Genomic DNA, 21,067 nt, shown 5'->3' with positions numbered 1-21,067 from the left:
TATAAGGTTTTTATTATGTTAAGGTATGATCCCTCTATTCCCACTTTGCTGAGCTTTTTTATCAGAAAAGGGTGTGGAATTTGTCAAACGCCTTTTCTGCATCAATTGATATGATTATGCGATTTTTGTCTCTTAATTTGTTTATGTGATGTGTCACATTTATTGATTTGCAGATATTGTACCAGGTTTGCATCCCTGGAATAAATCCCACTTGGTCATGGTGTATGATTTTTCTAATGTAATGCTGGATCCATTTCCCTAGAATTTTGTTGAGGATTTTAACATCTATGTTCATCAGGGATATTGGCCTGTAATTCTCTTTCTTTGCAGTGTCTTTACCTGGTTTTGGGATTAGGATAATCCTGGATTCATAGAAAGAGCATGGAAGTGTGCCTTCCTCTTGAATATTTTGGAATAGTCTAAGGATTGGTTTAGTTCTTCTTTGAATGTTCGGTAAAACTCCCCTGTGAAGCCATCTGGTCCAGGGCTTTTGTTTGCTGGAAGCTTTTTTATTACTGTTTCAATTTCATCAGTAGTTATAGGCCTACTCAGGTTTTTTATTCTTCATGATTGAATTTTGGAAGCTTGTATTTTGTTAGGAATATGTCCATTTCGTTAAGGTTGTCCAGTTTGTTGGAATAGAGTTGTTCATAGTATTTTTTGACAATCCTCTGTACATCAGTAGGGTCAGTTGTTACTTCACCTCTTTCATTTCTGATTTTGTTTATTTGGGTCCTCTCTCTTTGTTTCTTGGTGAGCCTGGCTAGAGGTTCATCAATCTAGTTTATCCCTTCAAAGAACCAGCTCTTGGTTTCATTGATCTTTTGTATTTTTTTTGGGGGGGGGGTCTCTATGTCATTTATTTCTGCTCTGATCTTTATTATTTCCTTCCTCTGGTTATTGTGGGCTTTTCTTGTTGCTCTCTTTTTTTTTTAAGTTGCAAAGTTAGATAATTTATTACCATTTTTTCTTATTTTTTGAGGTAGGCCTATAGAGCTATGACCTTCCATCTTAGGACTGCTTTCATTGTGTTCCATAGATTTTAGATTGCTGTGTTTTCATTATAATTTTTTTCCAGGATTCTTTTTATTTCTTCTTTTTTTAAAAAAAAAATTTTATTTCACAAATATAAAACATTAATCCACTTTTATAACCCAAGCATCATATCCTACAAATTATGAGACATAAAAGACAACTTAAATATGCTACCACACACAACAGGGAGGGGAAGCAGGACAGAGGAACTTAAACACTTCTTTAAACTCAGTAGGCAATTTTCTCTGTGTCCTTCATGCTACCAGTAGCTGACCAATGAATGCAGAATTTCTCTCTTTGATGAGTGTGGCAATTATTGTGGCCCCTTGCCTTAAACTGTCCTGGAGCTTCTGCTCATCCTGTGAGTAATATATGAGAAGTCCACATAATAAAATATTTCTTTCTTTCACTTCCTTTGCTAGTTCCCTAATCTGCATTAGGTTTTCCATTTTATGATCAAAATGTACTGATTTATAATCAAGAAAATGCACTGAAATAACAGCAACAGGATACAAAACAGAAAGATGACTCTCTTTAAGCATATTCAGTAGTTTCTGGGTTTCTTCAAATGCAGAGGTCATAACATTCACGCAAACAAAACTGTAGCATTGCTCTAAGATGATTTGCTGGAGATCTCTGCCAGCATGACCCAGAGGCCCAGATGTGACTTTCACATGATTTAACTCATTTTTTAGCATTTCTTCAAGATGATGACCTACATGTTCTTCATCTTCTTTGGTGTCCATAACTATGCAAATGTGTTGTGAAATTCTTTCCTTAATAATCGATTCAGCTGCATACAAATCTCGTTTGTAGGTCACCTTCCAGAGATCAGGTGATCCTTCCACAAGTTTGGCTTTGACATGACAGTATTTTAGAGCCAGTTGCAAACATTCAGTTCCAAATTCCAGGTCATAGTCGCTACACTGCTGATATGCTGCATAGATCACATCATATAGAAAAGCCTGTGGCATTTCACTTGCTCTGTGTCGGGCACGTTCCAGGGAGTGGTCTAAGCAACCATTGGCAGATGGACTGATGACGGTGGATACAAGAGGGCGAATTGCTCCTGCTGCCCCATGTTCCTTAGCAGCTGTGGCCACTTTAAGGAGAATATCTTCCTCCACAAAAGGTCTCACAGCATCATGGATAATCACTACTTCTGGCTTCGAGAGCTTGGAGTCTGACTGATCCTCAGCCAGAGCTTTTAGTCCATTGAATATTGACCTGTGGCGGGTCACTCCAGCTTCAACCAGTGAGATGCGCTTATGCTGGTACTTCTTTTTTTTTTTTTTTTTATTGCTTAAAGTATTACAAAGGGTATTACATGTATCCATTTTATCCCCCCGCCCTAGACAGTCCCCTAGCCTCCCCTATCACCCAGTGTCTTATGTCCATTGGTTATGCTTATATGCATGCATACAAGTCCTTTAGTTGATCTCTTACCCCCCTACCTCCTGCCCCCCAACCCTCCCCGGCCTACCATTTGCAACGTCATGGATGGAACTGGAGAGCATTATGCTAAGTGAAATAAGCCAGTCAATAAAGGAAAAATACCACATGATCTCACTCATTCGTGGACAATAGAGACCATTATAAACTTTTGAACAATAATAGATACAGAGGCAGAGCTGCCTCAAACAGATTGTCGAGCTGCAGTGGTACTTCTGAATAATACCCTTCATTGCTTCCATGTTCTCTCTAGTTACTGACACAACAATGTCCTTTATCCAACATACTCTCTCCAGGGCCTGCAGGATGTAGCTGATGAGCGGCCGCTCCAGGACCGGGCAGAACTGCTTCGGGGTGGGGACGCTCATCCTCTCCCCGCTCCGGCCCGCGGGCAGCACCGCCGCCACCGCCAGCGAGGAGGCCGGAGCCGCCGGGGCCGCTTTATTTCTTCTTTGATCTATTTGGTAACCCAATCATTGTTTAGCACCATGCTTTTTAGCCTCTAAGATTTTATTCATTTTCATTGTTTTTATTGTAGTTTATTTCTAATTTTATGCCATTGTGATCTGAGAAGATGCTTGTTATGTTTCTATCGTATTAAATTTGAAGAGACTTTGCCTGTGTCCTAATAGCCTTTCTCTCTCTCTCTCTCTCTCTCTCTCTCTCTCTCTCTCTCTATATATATATATATATATATATATATATATATATATATATAATCTTTTAGAGACAAAGGAAGGGAGAGGGAGAGAGAAAAGGAAACATTGATGTGAGATACTGACTGGCTGCCTCCTGCATGCCCTCTACTTGGGATTAAGCCCACAACCAGGCCATATGCTCTGACTAGAAATCGAACCAGCAACCTTTTGGTGCACGTGATCAAAAACAAACAATGGAACCACACAAAGGCCAGGGCACAAGAGCCTTTCTTTTTTGTAAATTTTTTATTGATTAAGGTATTACAAATGTGTCTTTATCCCTCCATTGTCCCCTCATCCCCCCAGTCTTGCCTTTACCCTCACCCCCTGTTATCTGCATCCATTGCTTATGCTTATATGCATGCATACAAGTCCTTTGGTTGATCTGTCCCCTTACCCCCACCCTCCCTCTGAGGTTTGAGCATCTGATCCATACTTCTCTATCTCTAGATCTGTTTTTATTCTTTGGTTTATGTTTTTCATTATAATCCACAAATGAGTGAGATCATGTGATATTTATCTTTCTTTGAGTGACTTATTTCACTTAGCATAATGCTCTCCAGCACAAGAGCCTTTCTTGATCATTAAATCCAACAGTCCTCATATAAGTTTGTACATAACACTATTTTTTCAAAGTGTATTCTAAATATTTATGTTGATTTTCTCACTAGGTTGTGAGTTTTTCTATAGTCATTGCTATAATAAATAAATATTTGTTAAATGGATTCATTCAATCATGCTTTTAAATTTATCATGACACCGACGGAGTTTGCTGCTTTGAACAACTACTTCAAAAGTGAAACTAAAAGACGGAACGGACATCACCCAGAGCCACAGGAACGCTGGCTGAGTGGAAATCCTACAACTAGGAGGAAAGAGAAACACATACGGAAACTCAGAGGAGGCGCAGTGCTGAAGTCAAATTCTGAGGTGCGGAGTGCGCGGAGCGAGCTGACGGCGGAGCGCACGGTTGTTCTTTTCAATCGGGAGGGAGTCGCAGACTCTGAGCTCCAGATACAGGCGAGTCTTTAGGGACCCAGACTCAAACCGGAGAAGCGGGACTGTCTGGCTTCGGTCAGAGCGAGTGCAGCTTTCTTTCTGAGCTTTGCAGCGGGTGCTGGGACTCAGAGAGGCAGAGCCCCTGGGGACAGGACTGAGAGCCGCCATAACTGCTCTCTCCGGCCCACCCTGTTGATCCTGTGCGACCCGCCCTGCCCAAGCCCTGCACAGAGGCATTTGCCGGATAGCCTCAGGCAAAGGCTAGATTAGCACCTCCCTAGAGGACAGAAGTTCTCTCACTGCTGACATAGCTGATTCTCATAGCCACTTGGCCTGGAGGTCAAACCCTCCCTGGTATTAGCTACAACAATCAAGGTTTAACTATAAGACTGCGAACAAAGACCAATAGGGGGTGCACCAAGGAAGCATAACAAAATGCAGAGACAAAGAAACAGGACAAAATTGTCAATGGAAGATATAGAGTTCAGAACCACACTTTTAAGGTCTCTCAAGAACTGTTTAGAAGCCGCCGATAAACTTAATGAGATCTACAAGAAAACTAATGAGACCCTCGATGTTATGTTGGGGAACCAACTAGAAATTAAGCATACACGGACTGAAATAACGAATATTATACAGACTCCCGACAGCAGACCAGAGGAGCGCAAGAATCAAGTCAATGATTTGAAATGCGAGGAAGCAAAAAACACCCAACCGGAAAAGCAAAATGAAAAAAGAATCCAAAAATGCGAGGATAGTGTAAGGAGCCTCTGGGACAGCTTCAAGTGCACCAACATCAGAATTATAGGGGTGCCAGAAGATGAGAGAGAGCAAGATATTGAAAACCTATTTGAAGAAATAATGACAGAAAACTTCCCCCACCTGGTGAAAGAAATGGACTTACAGGTCCAAGAAGCGCGGAGAATCCCAAACAAAAGGAATCCAAAGAGGACCACACCAAGACACATCATAATTAAAATGCCAAGAGCAAAAGATAAAGAGAGAATCTTAAAAACAGCAAGAGAAAGAAACTCAGTTACCTACAAGGGAATACCCATACGACTGTCAGCTGATTTCTCAACAGAAACTTTGCAGGCCAGAAGGGAATGGCAAGAAATATTCAAAGTGATGAATACCAAGAACCTACAACCAAGATTACTTTATCCAGCAAAGGTATCATTCAGAATTGAAGGTCAGATAAAGAGCTTCACAGATAAGGAAAAGCTAAAGGAGTTCATCACCACCAAAGCAGGATTATATGAAATGCTGAAAGGTATCCTTTAAGAAGAGGAAGAGGAAGAAAAAGGTAAAGATACAAATTATGAACAACAAATATGCATCTATCAACAAGTGAATCTAAGAATCAAGTGAATAAATAATCTGATGAACAGAATGAACTGGTGATTATAATAGAATCAGGGACATAAAAAGGGAATGGACTGACTATTATTGGGGGGGAAAGGGGTGTGGGAGATTTGGGAAGAGACTGGACAAAAATCGTGCACCTATGGATGAGGACAGTGGGTGGGGAGTGAGGGCGGAGGGTGGGGTGGGAACTGGGAGGAGGGGAGTTATGGGGGGGGAAAAAGAGGAACAAATATAATAATCTGAACAATAAAGATTTAATTAAAAAAATAAATTTATCATGAAAATACAATATATCTGTGCATAGATTTTTCTATTTGTGCATGTGTGTGTGCACACACACACAAATCTGGTTAAAATCACATTTAACTTCTCATTCAGAGAAATTTTCTGAAACATTTGTCATTTCCATATTCCAAAAATAATAAATAATCACATAGATCATATTTTGAATGTACACATTAATCAATTAAATTATTTAGTAATTCCATTCATTTTCAAATCAGAGGATAATCATGACCATTCCTTTAAATCACACAGAGAATAAAGATACTGAGATTAACAAAATTAACTCAACTCAAGAAGTGTAAAAGTAAAGGATAGCTGTGGTGTAGCTTTATATTTTTGACTAATTTAATTTTAGAGAATCTAAATAATTTAATAAATGGAATTTATGAATCATAATAGAAATAACTGGGGCAAAGTTAGATATAACATGTAATCTTGCAAAATGATGTGATTGAAATAAAGATGTATTTTTTATGATTTTTTATTGATGAGAGAGAGAGAGATAGGAAGACAGAGAAAGATCCATGAAAAAGAAACATTGATAACTTGCCCCCTGCATGCCCCCCACCAGGGATTGAGTCATCAACCAGGCATGTGCACTGACCAGGAATCAAACCTGGGGAAACTTCCTGTGCATGGGACAATGCTCATCCAATTGAGCCACACCAGCCAAGGCTCAAGATGTATTTTTGATATTATTGCTCGATATACAGCGGGGTACTTTCCAAAAATAAAATTCTAAATTGAAAATGTATACATATTAAATTAGTTAGTTTTTTTAATTCCTAAAATAAATTCTTATGGAACTAAATCAATTTCAAATTAAAACAAAATCAACTAAGAATTATAATCTTCACTTCAAAAAATGCCTATTTTTGAAAATGTATAATTCATTTTTCCTTCAACTTCTCAGCTTAACACTTAAATAATGTTATTCAAATGCACTCTCACCATGTCTTATTTACATAATCATGATACAAAGATATCACACCACATAGTTTCTGTGTGATTTGTTATTGTTTCTGAAAGTATCTGTGAAGCTTGTTATATCTTAGCTAAGAAAGTCTGTGAATCTGATCATATATATTTTTAATTTTTCAGTATATTTTTAAGTGACCGTTGTTTATCAAGTAGCAGAAGAATTGAAAACAAAATAAAAGACACAGTATATATCCTTAATGAACTTGCAAACAACCCTACCATATACAAAATATAAAGAAATAAAGGTAAATTTAGAAAACAAGAGAAAAATATGAACTCCCTAATAAAATAGCAAAAATCATGAAAAAAAAAGCATTCACAGAAAAGTAAGTACAAATTGAGAATAAAATGTGCAAAATATTCAGCTTTGTTAGTATTGGTAAGGAGAATAATGGCCTTCCCCAAAATGTTTATATTATAACCTCTGACACCAGTACATATGTTGCGCTATAGGGTGACGGGTGATAAAATATGCCACTCAAAAATATGTCCCTTTTGCATAAGGATTACTTGGAGCTAAAGGCACTTTGAATATAGCAGGTTCAAGAAGGGTGCTCTGACTCCTCCCTTTTCTTTCTGAAAAAAGGAGATAAAACTCTTGTGTGAAAGGCGACCCTATACCAGAAGGAAAGAAACATTCTTCCACTAGAGGCTGGGAGTGGAAGCCAAGGAATATTTGTACAAATGCACCTTGTTAAAATAAAGCTTGTCATCCTTTAGACTCCCCACATGTTTGCTTTTACACCATTGCCTCTCTTTGTTCAACCTCACACTTAAGTGCTTAAGTTTTGCCACTTCTTTGAATCTTTATTTCCTTATGAAGGCTTCTATGTCATATAAAACTTACCGGTAAATGAATTCATGTGCCTTTCCCTTCTTAACCTGTTTGTCAGTTTAATTATCAGCCCCAACCAAAGATACTAAGAGGGTAGAGGTAAAGTTTTGCCTCTCCTGCAAAGGCCAGGGGAAATCAAGGTTGCTCACTAACCAATAAAATAGCTAAAATAAAGAGATTATCCTGGATTTATGGGTAGGCCTAATATAATCACAGGAGTCCTTAGAAGATGAAGAGGAAAGCAGAAGAGTCAAAGTGATATGCAGTGTGAGGGATTGAAAGGGCTTTGAAGGTGGAAGCATAAATGAAGCTGGCAAAGTGAGTAACTCTAGAGCAGCAATTTTCAACAGTGAGCCACAAGAATGTTTAAAACTATTTAGTCAGGGGCACTGAGCTCTTTTCCTTTAGATTGTCAAATTTAAAAATGACAACAGTCAACACAATATCTGTCCAATGTGAATGAATCAAAATTATACCTATTTTTTGTCAGATCAGCAAAAAACAAAATATGTTTTGGTGTGCCATAGAATTTTAATACTTAGTTTATTTGTGCCATGAGATTAAAAAGGTAAAAAATGCTGCTCTAGAAGTTAGGAAAAAACAAACAAATAAACAAAGGGAACTTTCTCTACCTTACACCTCCAGAAGATGCAGCTCTTTGACATTTTGATTAAAGTATATTGAGACCCATTTTAAACTTTTTGAAAAATTGATTTCAGAGAGGGAGGGAGAGGAAGAGAGAGAGAGAAACATCAGTGATGAGAATCATTGATTAGCTGCCTCCTGCATTCGCCCTCCTGGGGATCGAGCCCACAATCCAGACACATGCTCTGACCTGAATTGGAACTGTGACCTCCTGGTTATGAGTCGATGTTCAACCACTGAGCAACAATGGCCCGTTTTATACTTTTACTTTCAGGATCATAAGATAATAAATTTGTATTATTTTAAGCTACAAAATTTGTGGTACTTTGTTATACCAGCAATGTGAAATACTAGCAATTAAATAAAATCAAATTAAAACAATGATCAGATAATTTTTTTCTTCTCAATTTTTCAAGGATAAAATAAACAACTCACTGTGAGCATTGGGAAGACTATATTCTCATTCATTACAATTGGATATTTAAGGATGTTTGGCAAAGATATTCTGGAAGGTAAATTTGCAATATATATAAAAGATGTAAGAATGGTTGTGCCTTTAATTATTGATTCATTCATTCTGATGTTAAACATTTGTATCTCTGAGCTAAAACTGAATTTCACACTTTCCCAGATATTTGAGGTCATTCAGAAACAAAACAAGGTGTTGGCTTAATATACTTGAGCTTTAATTAAATGAAGAAATACTGTGTCTTCATTAAAACACCTTGTTGATTTTTAACTTTTATTTTGAAGAATTCCTAGTAACATAGACTAGTACACCCTAGTGCATCACCAACTCCCTCAGACTTTACCATTTTTCTACTACCAGTAGCTGCATCACTTCCAGAAGGTTTTCTATGAAGTCAGAGAAGGTCTCTATGCCTGTCCAGGAGTTAGGACAGAGAGGTGGGAAATTAATACCCTCTGAGCAGCCTTGACTGACTACTAATGAGAGGTGGAATATAAAACTTGCAGTCTGGCTTTCCCTGGTGGTATAACAGAGGAGTGGGGTTTACCCTGTTTCTCAGTTTCCTCAAGCATCAAGCTCCCTTCACCTGCAGTGGTGGTTGTGGGCACACTCCATGCCCTTTTCTGTCCCATTTCTTGTTCCCAACCAGTACTTTCTTCACTGCCCCCACAAAACAAAATAAAATGACCTAACTTTGAATCTTTACAAAGCACTACATATGGGATTATTTGTTGGTATTAAATATGTAAATATATGAAAAGAAAAAAAAATCAGGTCAAGTATAGGTGGACTTGGCTTGTGGCAAAGTTCCTGAAAGAGTAACAGAATTCCCTGCCAGAAGAGGCTTTAACTGCCTGATTCCTGACTTCCCAATGTGGCCGTTCCTCTGTTTTTTCCCACACCAGCGTCCAGGGCCTCCATCTTAGTGACGTGCCCTATTTGTAGGTCTGGGAGATTTTTTAGCTTTTTATATTTTAAAATCCATTTTCTTTGTTCATTGTCAACTGTTAAAATTCTCTTCTATCCCCACCTCAGCAAAAAGAGGCCATACTTTTTCATGGAGTCTGTCATTTGAGTACTTTTTTATCATTAATAAAGAATTTCTGAGAATAGCAAAGCATATCTTTGTACCTCGGAGTGGGTGAGCTAGGTGTCAATCAAACAAAACAGTCATGTTTTTACTTTTCAACAAATCATATTGGCCCATTATAGGCATGGCTTATTTATAGGATTTGTGTGAGTAAGTGTTTTCACTCGAAATGCCATTGCTTAAAGGATTCGGAGAAACATTTAAACTAGAGTGAAGATGTGAAAATTCCTGTCTTGGTCGTCAGCCCCCACAGAACTGGATGAAGCTACCAGAGCCTGGTGTAAAAAGGGGAGTCAAAACACTCCTCAAAGCTCAGTTTCCACAAAAGTTGACACTCTTCTTCATTATGGAATATTTAATTCTTACTGATAGATTTCAGGAATATATTACTTTGTAGAAACGAAAGAATCTTACATGAGTGTCACAGGCTCATGCATCATAATTGGGATGTATTTAAAGTTCCTTGAAATTGTAATAATTTGTATAAGAAATAATGTAATCAAGTTGTGAAAAGGGGGTTTGATTTGTTTATTGACTTTATGAGATTTATTTTTTCTACTAACTAAAAAGATTCTTCCTATGAAACAGATAAATATTAAATGTTATAAAATTAATATCAATAACTCAACAAAAACTTAAACCAAGTATCTAGTATGTACAAATCACTGTTGCACTAACCTTGGACACAGTGGTACACAACCAAATAAAAATCCTTGCCCTTAGTTGAGTTTGCTCTCTGGCATAAAATAAATATTCATCATAAAATTCAATAATGTTCTATGCAGTATATTAAAATGATGAGCTATTCTTTGGGGTACATATTTTAACCAGAGAGAATTACTTTGGAGTGTTGCAATTATTAAATGCATGTTGCCTGTGTCTACAAGTATTAATTAGAGTAACATTTTTTTACAATCATCTGGGTGATTACCAGAGCTAGCAGTTCCACTTTAATGATTTGTCCTTCTTTCTCCCATTTCTTCTCATTTATAACTGACTGGCAAGTGTGGACTGGGTCCACTAAATGGAAAAATCAGAAGGAAGAGTATCTGATCTGTCTATTGTTCATGCTTCTAATAGCCTCCCCGTTTTTGTGTTTTTGTTCGAACAAGTCAATTGAAAAATAATTTCAGTTGTGCTATTTAGTCATGCTTTCAGTTGATTCAAAAAGAAAAGAGTGGAAATAGATCTTTTATTCCATGAATATATGATACTGGGTCACCTGACAAACATAGATAAAGTAGCCAATAGGGGTAAGAGTTTCCAAAGTAGCCAGTGGTTCACCTGGAATAAGAAGGCAATGCTAAAAGCTAAGCAGAAGACAAGTCTCCAAAGTAGAATGAAGGACTTATAAATAATAAAAAATATTTTTAAAATATCAAGCATGAAGTAGTAAAACTAGAAGAATGTTAGGTAACTCTAACAAGTCAAAGGAATTTATATATTAAAAGCCTAAGTGACCTTTACAGTGGAATGACTAGAATGACCAGTCACCATGATGCGCACTGACCACCAGGGGGCAGATGCTCAATGCAGGAGCTGCCCCCTGATAGTCAGTGCACTCCAACAGGGGAGTACTGCTCAGCCAGAAGCTGGGCTTAGGGCTGGCCAGCGCAGTGGTGTTGGCAGGAGCCTCTCCTGCCTCCACAGCAGTGCTAAAGAGCAGCAAGCCGAGCTGAGCAGTAAGGAGCCTGACATGAGGGATCAGAGAGCTGAGCTGTAAGGAGCAAGGGGTCCCGGACTGTGGAAGGAATGTCCCACTGCTAGCTTAGGCATGATCCACAGGGGAGGCATATCCCTGAGGTGTCCCGGACTGTGAGCGGGTGCAGGCTGGACTGAGCCACCGACCCCCGCCCCCGTGCAGAATTTTGTGCACCGGGCCTCTAGTAGATCATTCCATGAGACAGTAGATAAACATTTTACCTTGACTATAGAGAGCACATAGAGAGTGAAATGTGAGGATAAAAAAATAAAACAAGAGTTTTCAGATTCAGGGGCTTTTAAGCCATGTTAATTATTTCATATTTTATCCTAAGAGTAATGAGAATCAGTCAAGAATTTTAGCAAAAGCAGAGAAAACATGGATTTCGAATTTTAAAAAGTTTATATTAGCTTTCTGTTCCAACAATTAAGGGAAGCGAGCACAGAATTGAGGAGTAATTGTACAGTTGAGAGGCAACGTTGGCTTGATCTTGATTGATAGCAGTGGAAATGCAGAGTAATGAATATATGTCTATATTTCCAGACACCCACACACATATACACATGACAGGATGAACCAACAAGATTGCTTGTTTTAGAGGATAAAGCAAACAGAAGAGTCAAAAGGTATGTTCAGGTTCTCCATCAAACCCTAGAGAATAAGGGCAGATCTTGAGAGATGAAATGATATAGAATGCAGAGCTACACACAGGAGGAATACATAAAATGTTTCCATATCCTTGATTGATAACTTGGATTGAACATATTAAACTACATTAAACTGTTTTTACTACTTGTTATCAAGTGATGGTACAGTAAATTATAACTTGATATGAATTATATATATGTATGTATAGTATATTGTGCATATCTACACTAATAAAAGACCAACATGCACATTGACCATACCTTCTCTATGCCTTAGGCCATGCTCACCAGCCAATCAGAGCAACTATATGCAAATTAACCCAACCAAGATGGCGGCCGGCAGTCACGGATCTGGAGCAAGCAGGAGGCTTAGTTGCCCCAGTGATGGAGGAAGCCAAGCTTCCCGCCTGCTGCGGCTGGCTCTGCGTTCCACTCAAGGCAACAAAGTTTTAATTATAGAAGATAAATAAACCCCAGATACCTGCTTTCAGCTAGCTGTGGCCATGGAGCTAGAGCAGGGTTGGGAAAACTTTTTGACTCGAGGGCCACAATGCGTTCTTAAACTGGCCCAGAGGGCCGGAACAAAAGCATGGATGGAGTGTTTGTGTGAAATAATATAAATTCAAAGTAAACATCATTACATAAAAGGGTGCGGTCTTTTTTTTTTTTAGTTTTATTCATTTCAAATGGGCCGGATCCAACCCATGGGCCGTAGTTTGCCCATGGCTGAGCTAGAGTGAGCAGGAGGCTTGGTTTTCCCCTGGTGATGGAGGAAGCCAAGCTCCCCGCCCTGCCCTGGCCGGCTCTGAGCTCCACTCAAGGCTACAAAGTTTCAATTATAGAAGGCAAATAAATCCCAGAATAAAAAAATAAAAGAAAAAAAGGAGAGGCTGGGAGCTTCCATCGCAGGGGGGGTTGGCCAGCCTGAAAACGGCCCTCAACCCCTCACCCAGACTGGCCAGGCACCCCAGTGGGGACCTCCACCCTGAAGTGGGTGTGACCAGCTGCAAACACCCATCAGCCCCTCACCCAAGCTGGCCAGGCACCCCAGCAAGACCCCCACCCTGATCCAGGACACCCTTCAGGGCAACCCAGCCAGCCCCCACATGTGCACCAGGCCTCTATCCTATATAATAAAAGGGTAATATGCAAATTGACCCTAACAGCAGAATGACTAGGAATGACTGGTCACTATGACACACTGACCACCAGGGGGCAGACGCTCAATGCAGGAGCTGCCCCCTGGTGGTCAGTGCACTCCCACTGGGGTAGCTCTGCTCAGCCACAAGCCAGGCTGATGGCTGCCAGTACAGCGGTGGTGGTGGGAGCCTCTCCCGCCTCCTCAGCAGCACTAAGGATGTCTGACTGCAGCTTAGGTCTGCTCCCTAAGTGGGCATCCCCCGAGGGTTGCTGGGCTGCCAGAGGAATGTCTGACTACCAGCTTGGGCCTGATTCCCCAGGGACCGGGCCTAAGCCAGCAGGTGGACATCCTCCAAGGGGTCCCAGACTGCGAGAGGTCATAGGCCGGGCAGAGGGACCCCCTCTGAGTGCATAAATTTTTGTGCACTGAGCCTCTAGTGTGTATAATAAATCTAATTAAGTTCCTTGAAAACATCACTGCTACTCACTGATGGCTTTCAATCCTTTCAAGCAAGGGTTAGCAAGCTTTTCCATAAAGGATCAGATAGTAAGTATTTTCAGCTTTATAGGTAGAAGGTCTCCATTGCAACTACTGAACTCTGTCACTATAGTGCAAAAGCAGTCCTGGTCGATATTTAAACAAATGGCCATGGGCAGACTTGGCCTGGATCTTGTTTGCCAAACCATGAAATCTTTAAACACAAGATGGACTGGAAGGAAAAAAGCATCAGTATTGGGGTTTAATGTGACCCTTTTCACTAAAAATAAAGAGAGTAGTAGAAAGTTCATATAATAGATTGAGTTTATCAAATAAATGATTTGAATGACTTCATGACACCAACTTTGACAAATTTGATATAACATTTTCACATTTTTCTATAGTATTACCTATTGTTATGTGTTGTGGTATAGGATAGTAACAATAACAAACAAATGAAAAAGTATGAAAAATTGAAACGACAAGATTGTTGAAGCAACTTTAACCTGGTGATGTGTTAAAATCTTGGGCTAAGATATGCAGTGAGTTTTGATATAATAAAACTAAATCAATACTACAGGGTGACTAATGTGTCCGACTACCTAGTGTGTCTAGCATGTAACATGAGAATTCTCCCGGCACAAACAAGGACATCTTCAATGTGGCTGTCACAGGCAAAAAATAAAAATAAAAAAATCAGTTACAGACTAGCTGATTTTGAGAATAGTACAGAATGTAAACTCTCAAAAAGTCAAAAAGGCTATCTATCTTTAGGATACTTATCTATTAGTACTGTGTAATGCAACTCAATGCTTTATTGAGCAATATGATACATATACATAAACAGTTATACATGTTCATATGTGTGTGTGTGTATTCAAATTTTATTCCAATGTGTGGTAGGCTGCATATACTCTTTGCAGAAGTAGCTACATCCTACTGCCTGGAACCTGTGAATGTGTTACCTCACCAGGAGAAAGGAAATTTGCCGGTGTGATTAAGGTAAAGATTTGAGATTTGAGATTAAAAGGAATTGTCCGGGATTATCCAGGTGGGCCCAATGTAATCAGAATTGTCCTTTTCAGAGAGAGCCAGGAGGGTCAATCAGTGTAAGTGAGGATTTGAGAGGTTAGAGTGATTCCAGGGAGGAGCCATGGACCAGGGAATATAGGCGCCTCCAGTTGCTGTAAAAGACTAGGAAAAATTATTCCCTGAAGCCTCTACAGAGAATGCACCTCTACTGACACTGTGACTTTAGACTTCTGGCCCTCAGAAATGTAAGTAAACAAATTTGTTTTAAGTCATTGAGTTTGTGGTAATTTGTTAGACTAGCAATAGAAAACTCATGCAGTATGTCAAGTCAACCGCACCCTGTATTACTTCAGAAGTCATTTTCCTAGGAGCAATGTAAATATTTTGGCTGCTACTGTTGTCATAATTATGGATCTCATTTGTTGCATAGTGTTGATGTTGTTAAACTTTTAATCTGAAAATTTAAGTTTTTTTAAAAATATATTTTATTGATTTTTTTACAGAGAGGAAGGGAGAGGGATAAAGAGTTAGAAACATCAATAAGAGAGAAACATCGATCAGCTGCCTCCTGCACACCCCCTACTGGGGATGTGCCCACAATGAAGGTACATGCCCTTGATCAGAATCAAACCTGGGACCTTTCAGTCCGCAGGCCGATGCTCTATCCACTGAGCCAAACCGGTTAGGGAAAGTTTTAAATTTTGTGTTGTAACATGCTGTTTTGTATAATGTTTATTTTATTTTTATTCTCATTTTTTGTCATTTATGTGTAAAACTCAGTGATATAATGCAGCTACAGTGACATAACATTTTTTTAAATGACAAACCAAATTAATTACATAAAATTTATTTGTATTTCTTATAAAAACATAGAATCAGAATTACAAATATTAGAAAAATATTTGCTTCTTTTGACAGGCTAAAATTTTAATTTTCAGGAAAAGCTCACTCCCAAGTTTCACTTTAGTTTTGTAATAAAATCTCAACTTCAAGAGAGACTAAAATGTAAGCAGGACATAGGTGTCAGACAGAGACACAGTATACTTATTTACACCAGATATTTCACAACTGTTATCTATCAATGAAATAATTATATCTTTGATTTTTCCTTAGGACTAGGCACAGTTTTGGTATCAGCAACACTTCTCTATTTCCTTTTAAAGATATGAAATATGAGTGAGGAGACATGTGCCAAAGTGATGGATGTTACAAACAATCTTTAGCCAGGAAACAGCATGAGAAAATGGAAATGTTTGAAGGGTAGGTTATATTGGATGAGGAGAAAAAAACGCAATACTGTATTTTAATTAGCTATCTCCAGTCTGTAAATTTTCTTTGCAGTCAAATAATTTGTTGTTGTTGCAGAAAACAAAAATATGCAGGTAACAATAACATCACCACCAACAAAAACAACACAGAAATGATTTAGATAAAATAAATTTTAGATGATTAAATTAATAACAATTAAAATTATATTTGACAATTATAATTTATTATAACCAAGAAGACAATTCATACCAGGAACAGATTCTAAATTGAGACAGGCACAAAAAAAGACTAGGAGAAAATAAGCACTCTAGATAAAAGTATATCAGAAGTAGGAGGGAAAAAAAGCTAATAATAGAACTACAAAATTAAGGGGAAGAAATAGTTCTGAGATGTGGCTGAGCAATTGATTAACAGATGATCTATATTGATAATATTCATAAAAAATTCTTTGGATAATTCACATATTTAATAATACTACCAAATATGTGTTATAAACTGTTCTAAACATTAGGAAGTCAGTGAGTGAAATAAATAGGGGGTCTGCTCTTATGCAGCTTAATTTTGGGGATGGAAAAGAGTCCAAAAACATGTAAACATGTAGATAAATATACTCTGCAAGAAATGAAGCAGGTAAAGGAAATATAAAGAATGAAGGTGTAGGAAAGGAGTCATTATTTTAGAGCAAAGTTTTCAAGAAAGGCCTCTCTGATACATTTATATTAGAACAGAGATATAAAAGTTGAAGGTATAGGGCATGGAAGACTCGGGGGGGAGGGGAATCAAGAGCAGATAGAAGTACAGGTGCCAAGTCCCTGAGGTAGGAGCATGTGGAAGTGTGTTAATAGAACAGCCCGGGATCCAATGTCGTTAGAGGAGAGAGAGGAGGATGGTGGTTGTGGAAACAGCTGGGTCAGAAAGTAGCTTCAGGGAAGATCTTCCAGCCCAGCAGTACAAAGGAATAGACTGTGTTTTATTCTGAGTCAGATGGAAAGTAATTGGATTTTCTGACAAAAAAGTAATGTGATAATTTTTTAAAAGGGTTAATGTTAGATTTTGTGTGGTGTATGGATATAGAGAGTGCAGGTAAAAACAGAAACATCACACAACACTACACCCCTATCAGTGAGTGATAATCCTCCCTTCTCCTCCTCCTCCTCCTCCTCCTCCTCCTCCTCCTCCTCCTCCTCCTCCTCCTCCTCCTCCTCCTCCTCCTCCTCCTCCTCCTCCTCCTCCTCCTCCTCCTCCTTCTTCTTCTTCTTCTTCTTCTTCTTCTTCTTCTTCTTCTTCTTCTTCTTCTTCTTCTTCTTCTTCTTCTTCTTCTTCTTCGTCTCTCTCCATGGCCAGCAGATGGCTGCCTTCTAGCTGTGTCCTCACATGGTTTTTCCTCTGTGCTCACATATCCCTGGTGTCTCTCTGTTTGTCCAAACCTCCTCTTCTTATAAGGACACCAGTCAGATTGAAGTAGGGCCCACCCAAATGACCTCATTTTACTTTTGTGTGACTGTAAGGCTCTATTTCCAAATACAGTCATGTTTGGAGGTTCTGGGGGTTAGGGCTTGATCATATGAATTTTCAGGGAACACAGTTTGTCCTATAAAAAATATCATAGCCTCAGATGGTGGTGATGGAAATGTTGAGGATTGGGAGCCTGGATATCTGTTAGAGAGACCAAATATAAGATTTGCTGTTGGGATAGGTATTAGTGTCAAATGTATATCTGATATTTTTGATCTAACAACTGGAAAATGGAATCGCTAGCAACTGAGGTGTGACAGATCAAGGAAGGAGTGAGTTTTCAGACCCGGTATAGGGTAGCAAGAATTGAATAATTATGATGTAAAGTTTGAAATGCCTCTTAGATATCTAAGTAACAATGATAATTAGAGAACTAAACATTCAAGAAGCTTTACAAATGTCCCTGCTATGGACTGCATCATCTCATGGGCCCAGCTGTGATGGGAGGTCAGCCTGGGAGAGAGGCTTCGATGTGAGCTGTGTAAGAAGCCCTAGAATTCAGGCCAGGAAATTCACGGTGCACAGGGCAGCCTTCACTCACTGGAACCTAAAAGAACAAGCTATATCTTTATCCCCTTCTCTTCCTATATTTTGCTGAAAAGATGCTGGACTTCCCAAACAAATAAAAAGAATGATATAATATTTTCTACAGTAACATCTTATTTATATATCTGCTTAATATTTCCTCTTTCTCTGCACTGTTTTCTACATTACTTGAAATTTTCCTTTTCATCATTTGTTTCACTTGCATGTTCTCATAATAAATAATTTATTAAGCGCATCAGGTCTTCTTACAAACCCTAGCAGAAATGAAACTAATTAGAAGCTGATTTTTAGAAATTGTGAGGATGACTCCACTAACCTCCCAGGAAAGATAAAAAACGGCTGGCGAATATGAGACCCTATGCTTTCTGACAAGCCAATCATAGGGCAGGAACAAATATATGCACCTGTTTTGAAAAGACCTTAGCCTATTAAAAATATATAGAAGATATTTGGAATTGTAAAGATTAGAGGGGTTTAATTTATTTACACTAACACTTCAGGAAAGCACTATTTTACAGTGGATATTGATTAAAAATGTTTTATTTATGTTTGGGGAACTGTGTCAATATTAGCATTTATTATCACCAATCATGTGTGAGGTCTTAGCAACTCATGATTTCTATTTGCAATTGCCTATGTCCATTTAACAACCTCTGTGCATATGTTAGGCACTGCTCTAGGCATTTTCTAAAAAATATTTTCAGAAATTGAAGGCATATATATATAACTAAAGGTAAATGGAATACTTAAGTTCTGAGGACGATCCTAGTCATAACCACTTTTCCTTCCTGTCATCAGCATCTATGTGGACAGAACAAAGGTATTTTTTTAAATTATAATTTCAATTAAGTAGTTTTCAACTCACAGTATTGGGAAGTTTATTCAAGTAATTTGAAAATATTTCAGGGAACAGAAATTTGTTTAGAAAGGTTAATTGTTCACAATGGTATCTAAGCAATTAATTGTACAATGTCATTAAAAATAAATGGGATACTTTAAAATATTGTTTAACTTAGTGTTTAATTTCTAATATAATTAAGAAAACTACATGGAATAAAGGATGTTAAAACTGTGATCATTAAGCTGACAAATTTCAGTGTATTTTTTTATTTGTCATAGAATAAATTCATCTAAATTTTTTAAATATATTTTTATTGATTTCAGAAAGGAAAGGAGAGGGGAAGGGAGAGATAGAAGCATCAATGATGAGAGAGAATCATTGATTGGCTGCCTCCTGCGAGCTACACACCGCAACCTGGGCATGAGCCCTTGACCAGAATCAAACCTGGGACCCTTCAGTCTGCAGGCCAGTGCTCTATCCACTGAGTAAAACTGGCTAGGGTTCATTCTAAATCTTTCATCTGGCTTAAGTAAATGTGAAGTATAGCAAAACTCAACCTCAACCAAATGTTACCCTTAAAGAATAGGTGGGTTTCTTTGTATGTTGTTGTATCCTTTGTCAAATGTTCATTGACTATAAAGGCCTGGGTTTATTTCTGGGCTCTCAATTCTGTTCCATTGATCTATGTGTCTGTTTTTATGCCAGTACCATGCTGTTTTGATTACTATGGCCTTATAGTATAGTTTTATATCAGGTAGCATGATTCCTACAACTTTGTTCTTCTTTCACAAGATTGTCATGGCTGTATGGGGCTTTTTGTGGTTCCATATAAATTTGGGGGATATTTGTTCTAATTCTGTGAAATATGACATTGGTATCTTGATAGGATTTGCACTAAATCTATTGATTGCTTTGGGTAGTATGGACATTTTAATGATGTTTATTTTTCCTATCTATGAACATTGTATATACTGCCACTTACTTGTATCTTCTTTGGTTTCTTTCTTTAGTGTCCTATAATTTTCTGAGTGCAGTATTTTTATATCCTTGGTTAAGTTTATTCCTAGGTATTTTATTCTTTTTGAAGAAATTGTGAATGGAATTACTTTATTTGTTTCCCTTTCAGAGAGTTCATTATTGTTTTATATAAAAATGTAACTGATTTCTGGATATTTTGTATCCTGCTATGTTACTGAATTCATTTACCAGTTCTAGGAGTTTTTTGGTGGAATCTTTAGGGTTCTCTATGTACAGTAGCATGTCATCTGCAAATAATGACAGTTTCACTTCTTCCTTTATGACTTGAATGCCTTTCATTTCTTCTTCTTGTCTGATTTCTGTGGCTAGGACTTCCAGTACTATGTTGAATAAGAGTGGTAAGTTGACATACCTGTCGTGTTCCCAATCTTAAGGGAAATGCTTGTAGGTTTTATCCATTGAGTAAGATGTTGGCTATGGGTTTGTCATATATGGCCTTATTACAGTGAGATATGTTCCCTCTATTCCCATTTTGCTGAGAGTTTTTATCATAAATGGGTGCTGGATTTTATCAAATGCTTTCTCTATGTCTATTGATATGATCACATGGTGTGTTTTTTCCCTTTTTTTATGTGGTGTATATTTCAAAATATCTGAGCAAAACTAATGCAGGTAATCATTTTAGTACTTAGGTCTACTTATATTTTTTTAAATGATGACAGGAGAGGAATCGCTAAATGCTATTTTTTTTTCATAATAAATATGTAGTACAAACATGAAAAGTTAGTAATAATACAAAAAAGGCATCATAATTTGATATGTAAAATAGTATGCAAGTCTAAGGAAAATGAGCTAAGAATGATTTTTTAATATTTAAATTTCTGGAATTTTTTCACTCTTGCTATGTAATTGCCCACATAAGAATTTCAGTTTTGCCTCTTGACGTGCAAACCCTAAAGTGTTTACTATCTGGCCCTTTACAGATGATGTTTGCTGATCCCTATTTTATGGTTTCTCAGTAGTTCTATATAACATATTAAAATAGTTATTCAATTTTTCTCA

General features: G+C 38.0%; 1 protein-coding gene across 1 annotated transcript; it reads right to left on the bottom strand.

Moving 5' to 3' along the window:
- Positions 1-1,115: 1,115 nt before the first annotated feature.
- Positions 1,116-7,681, bottom strand: LOC132229662 (D-ribitol-5-phosphate cytidylyltransferase-like). The gene is made up of 3 exons (XM_059686197.1): positions 7,666-7,681; positions 2,701-2,944; positions 1,116-2,319 (listed from the first exon to the last, which is right to left on the bottom strand). Exons 1-3 carry the CDS (start codon positions 7,679-7,681, stop codon positions 1,290-1,292), a joined length of 1,290 nt encoding a protein of 429 aa, XP_059542180.1. The 3' UTR covers positions 1,116-1,289.
- Between the last annotated feature and the right edge of the window lie 13,386 nt (positions 7,682-21,067).

The sequence above is a fragment of the Myotis daubentonii genome, chromosome 3 (genome assembly GCF_963259705.1).
Source record: "Myotis daubentonii chromosome 3, mMyoDau2.1, whole genome shotgun sequence".
Classification (NCBI taxonomy): Eukaryota; Metazoa; Chordata; class Mammalia; order Chiroptera; family Vespertilionidae; genus Myotis; species Myotis daubentonii.
The sequence above is the reverse complement of the archived record's forward strand: the minus strand, read 5'-3'. Positions and strand labels throughout refer to the sequence as shown.

Excerpts from the sequence above, each read along its gene's own strand:
- LOC132229662 (XM_059686197.1), bottom strand. Across the intron at positions 2,320-2,700 it reads ATGAAGGGTATTATTCAGAA|AAAGAAGTACCAGCATAAGC; the intron begins GTACCACTGCAG and ends AAAAAAAAAAAA.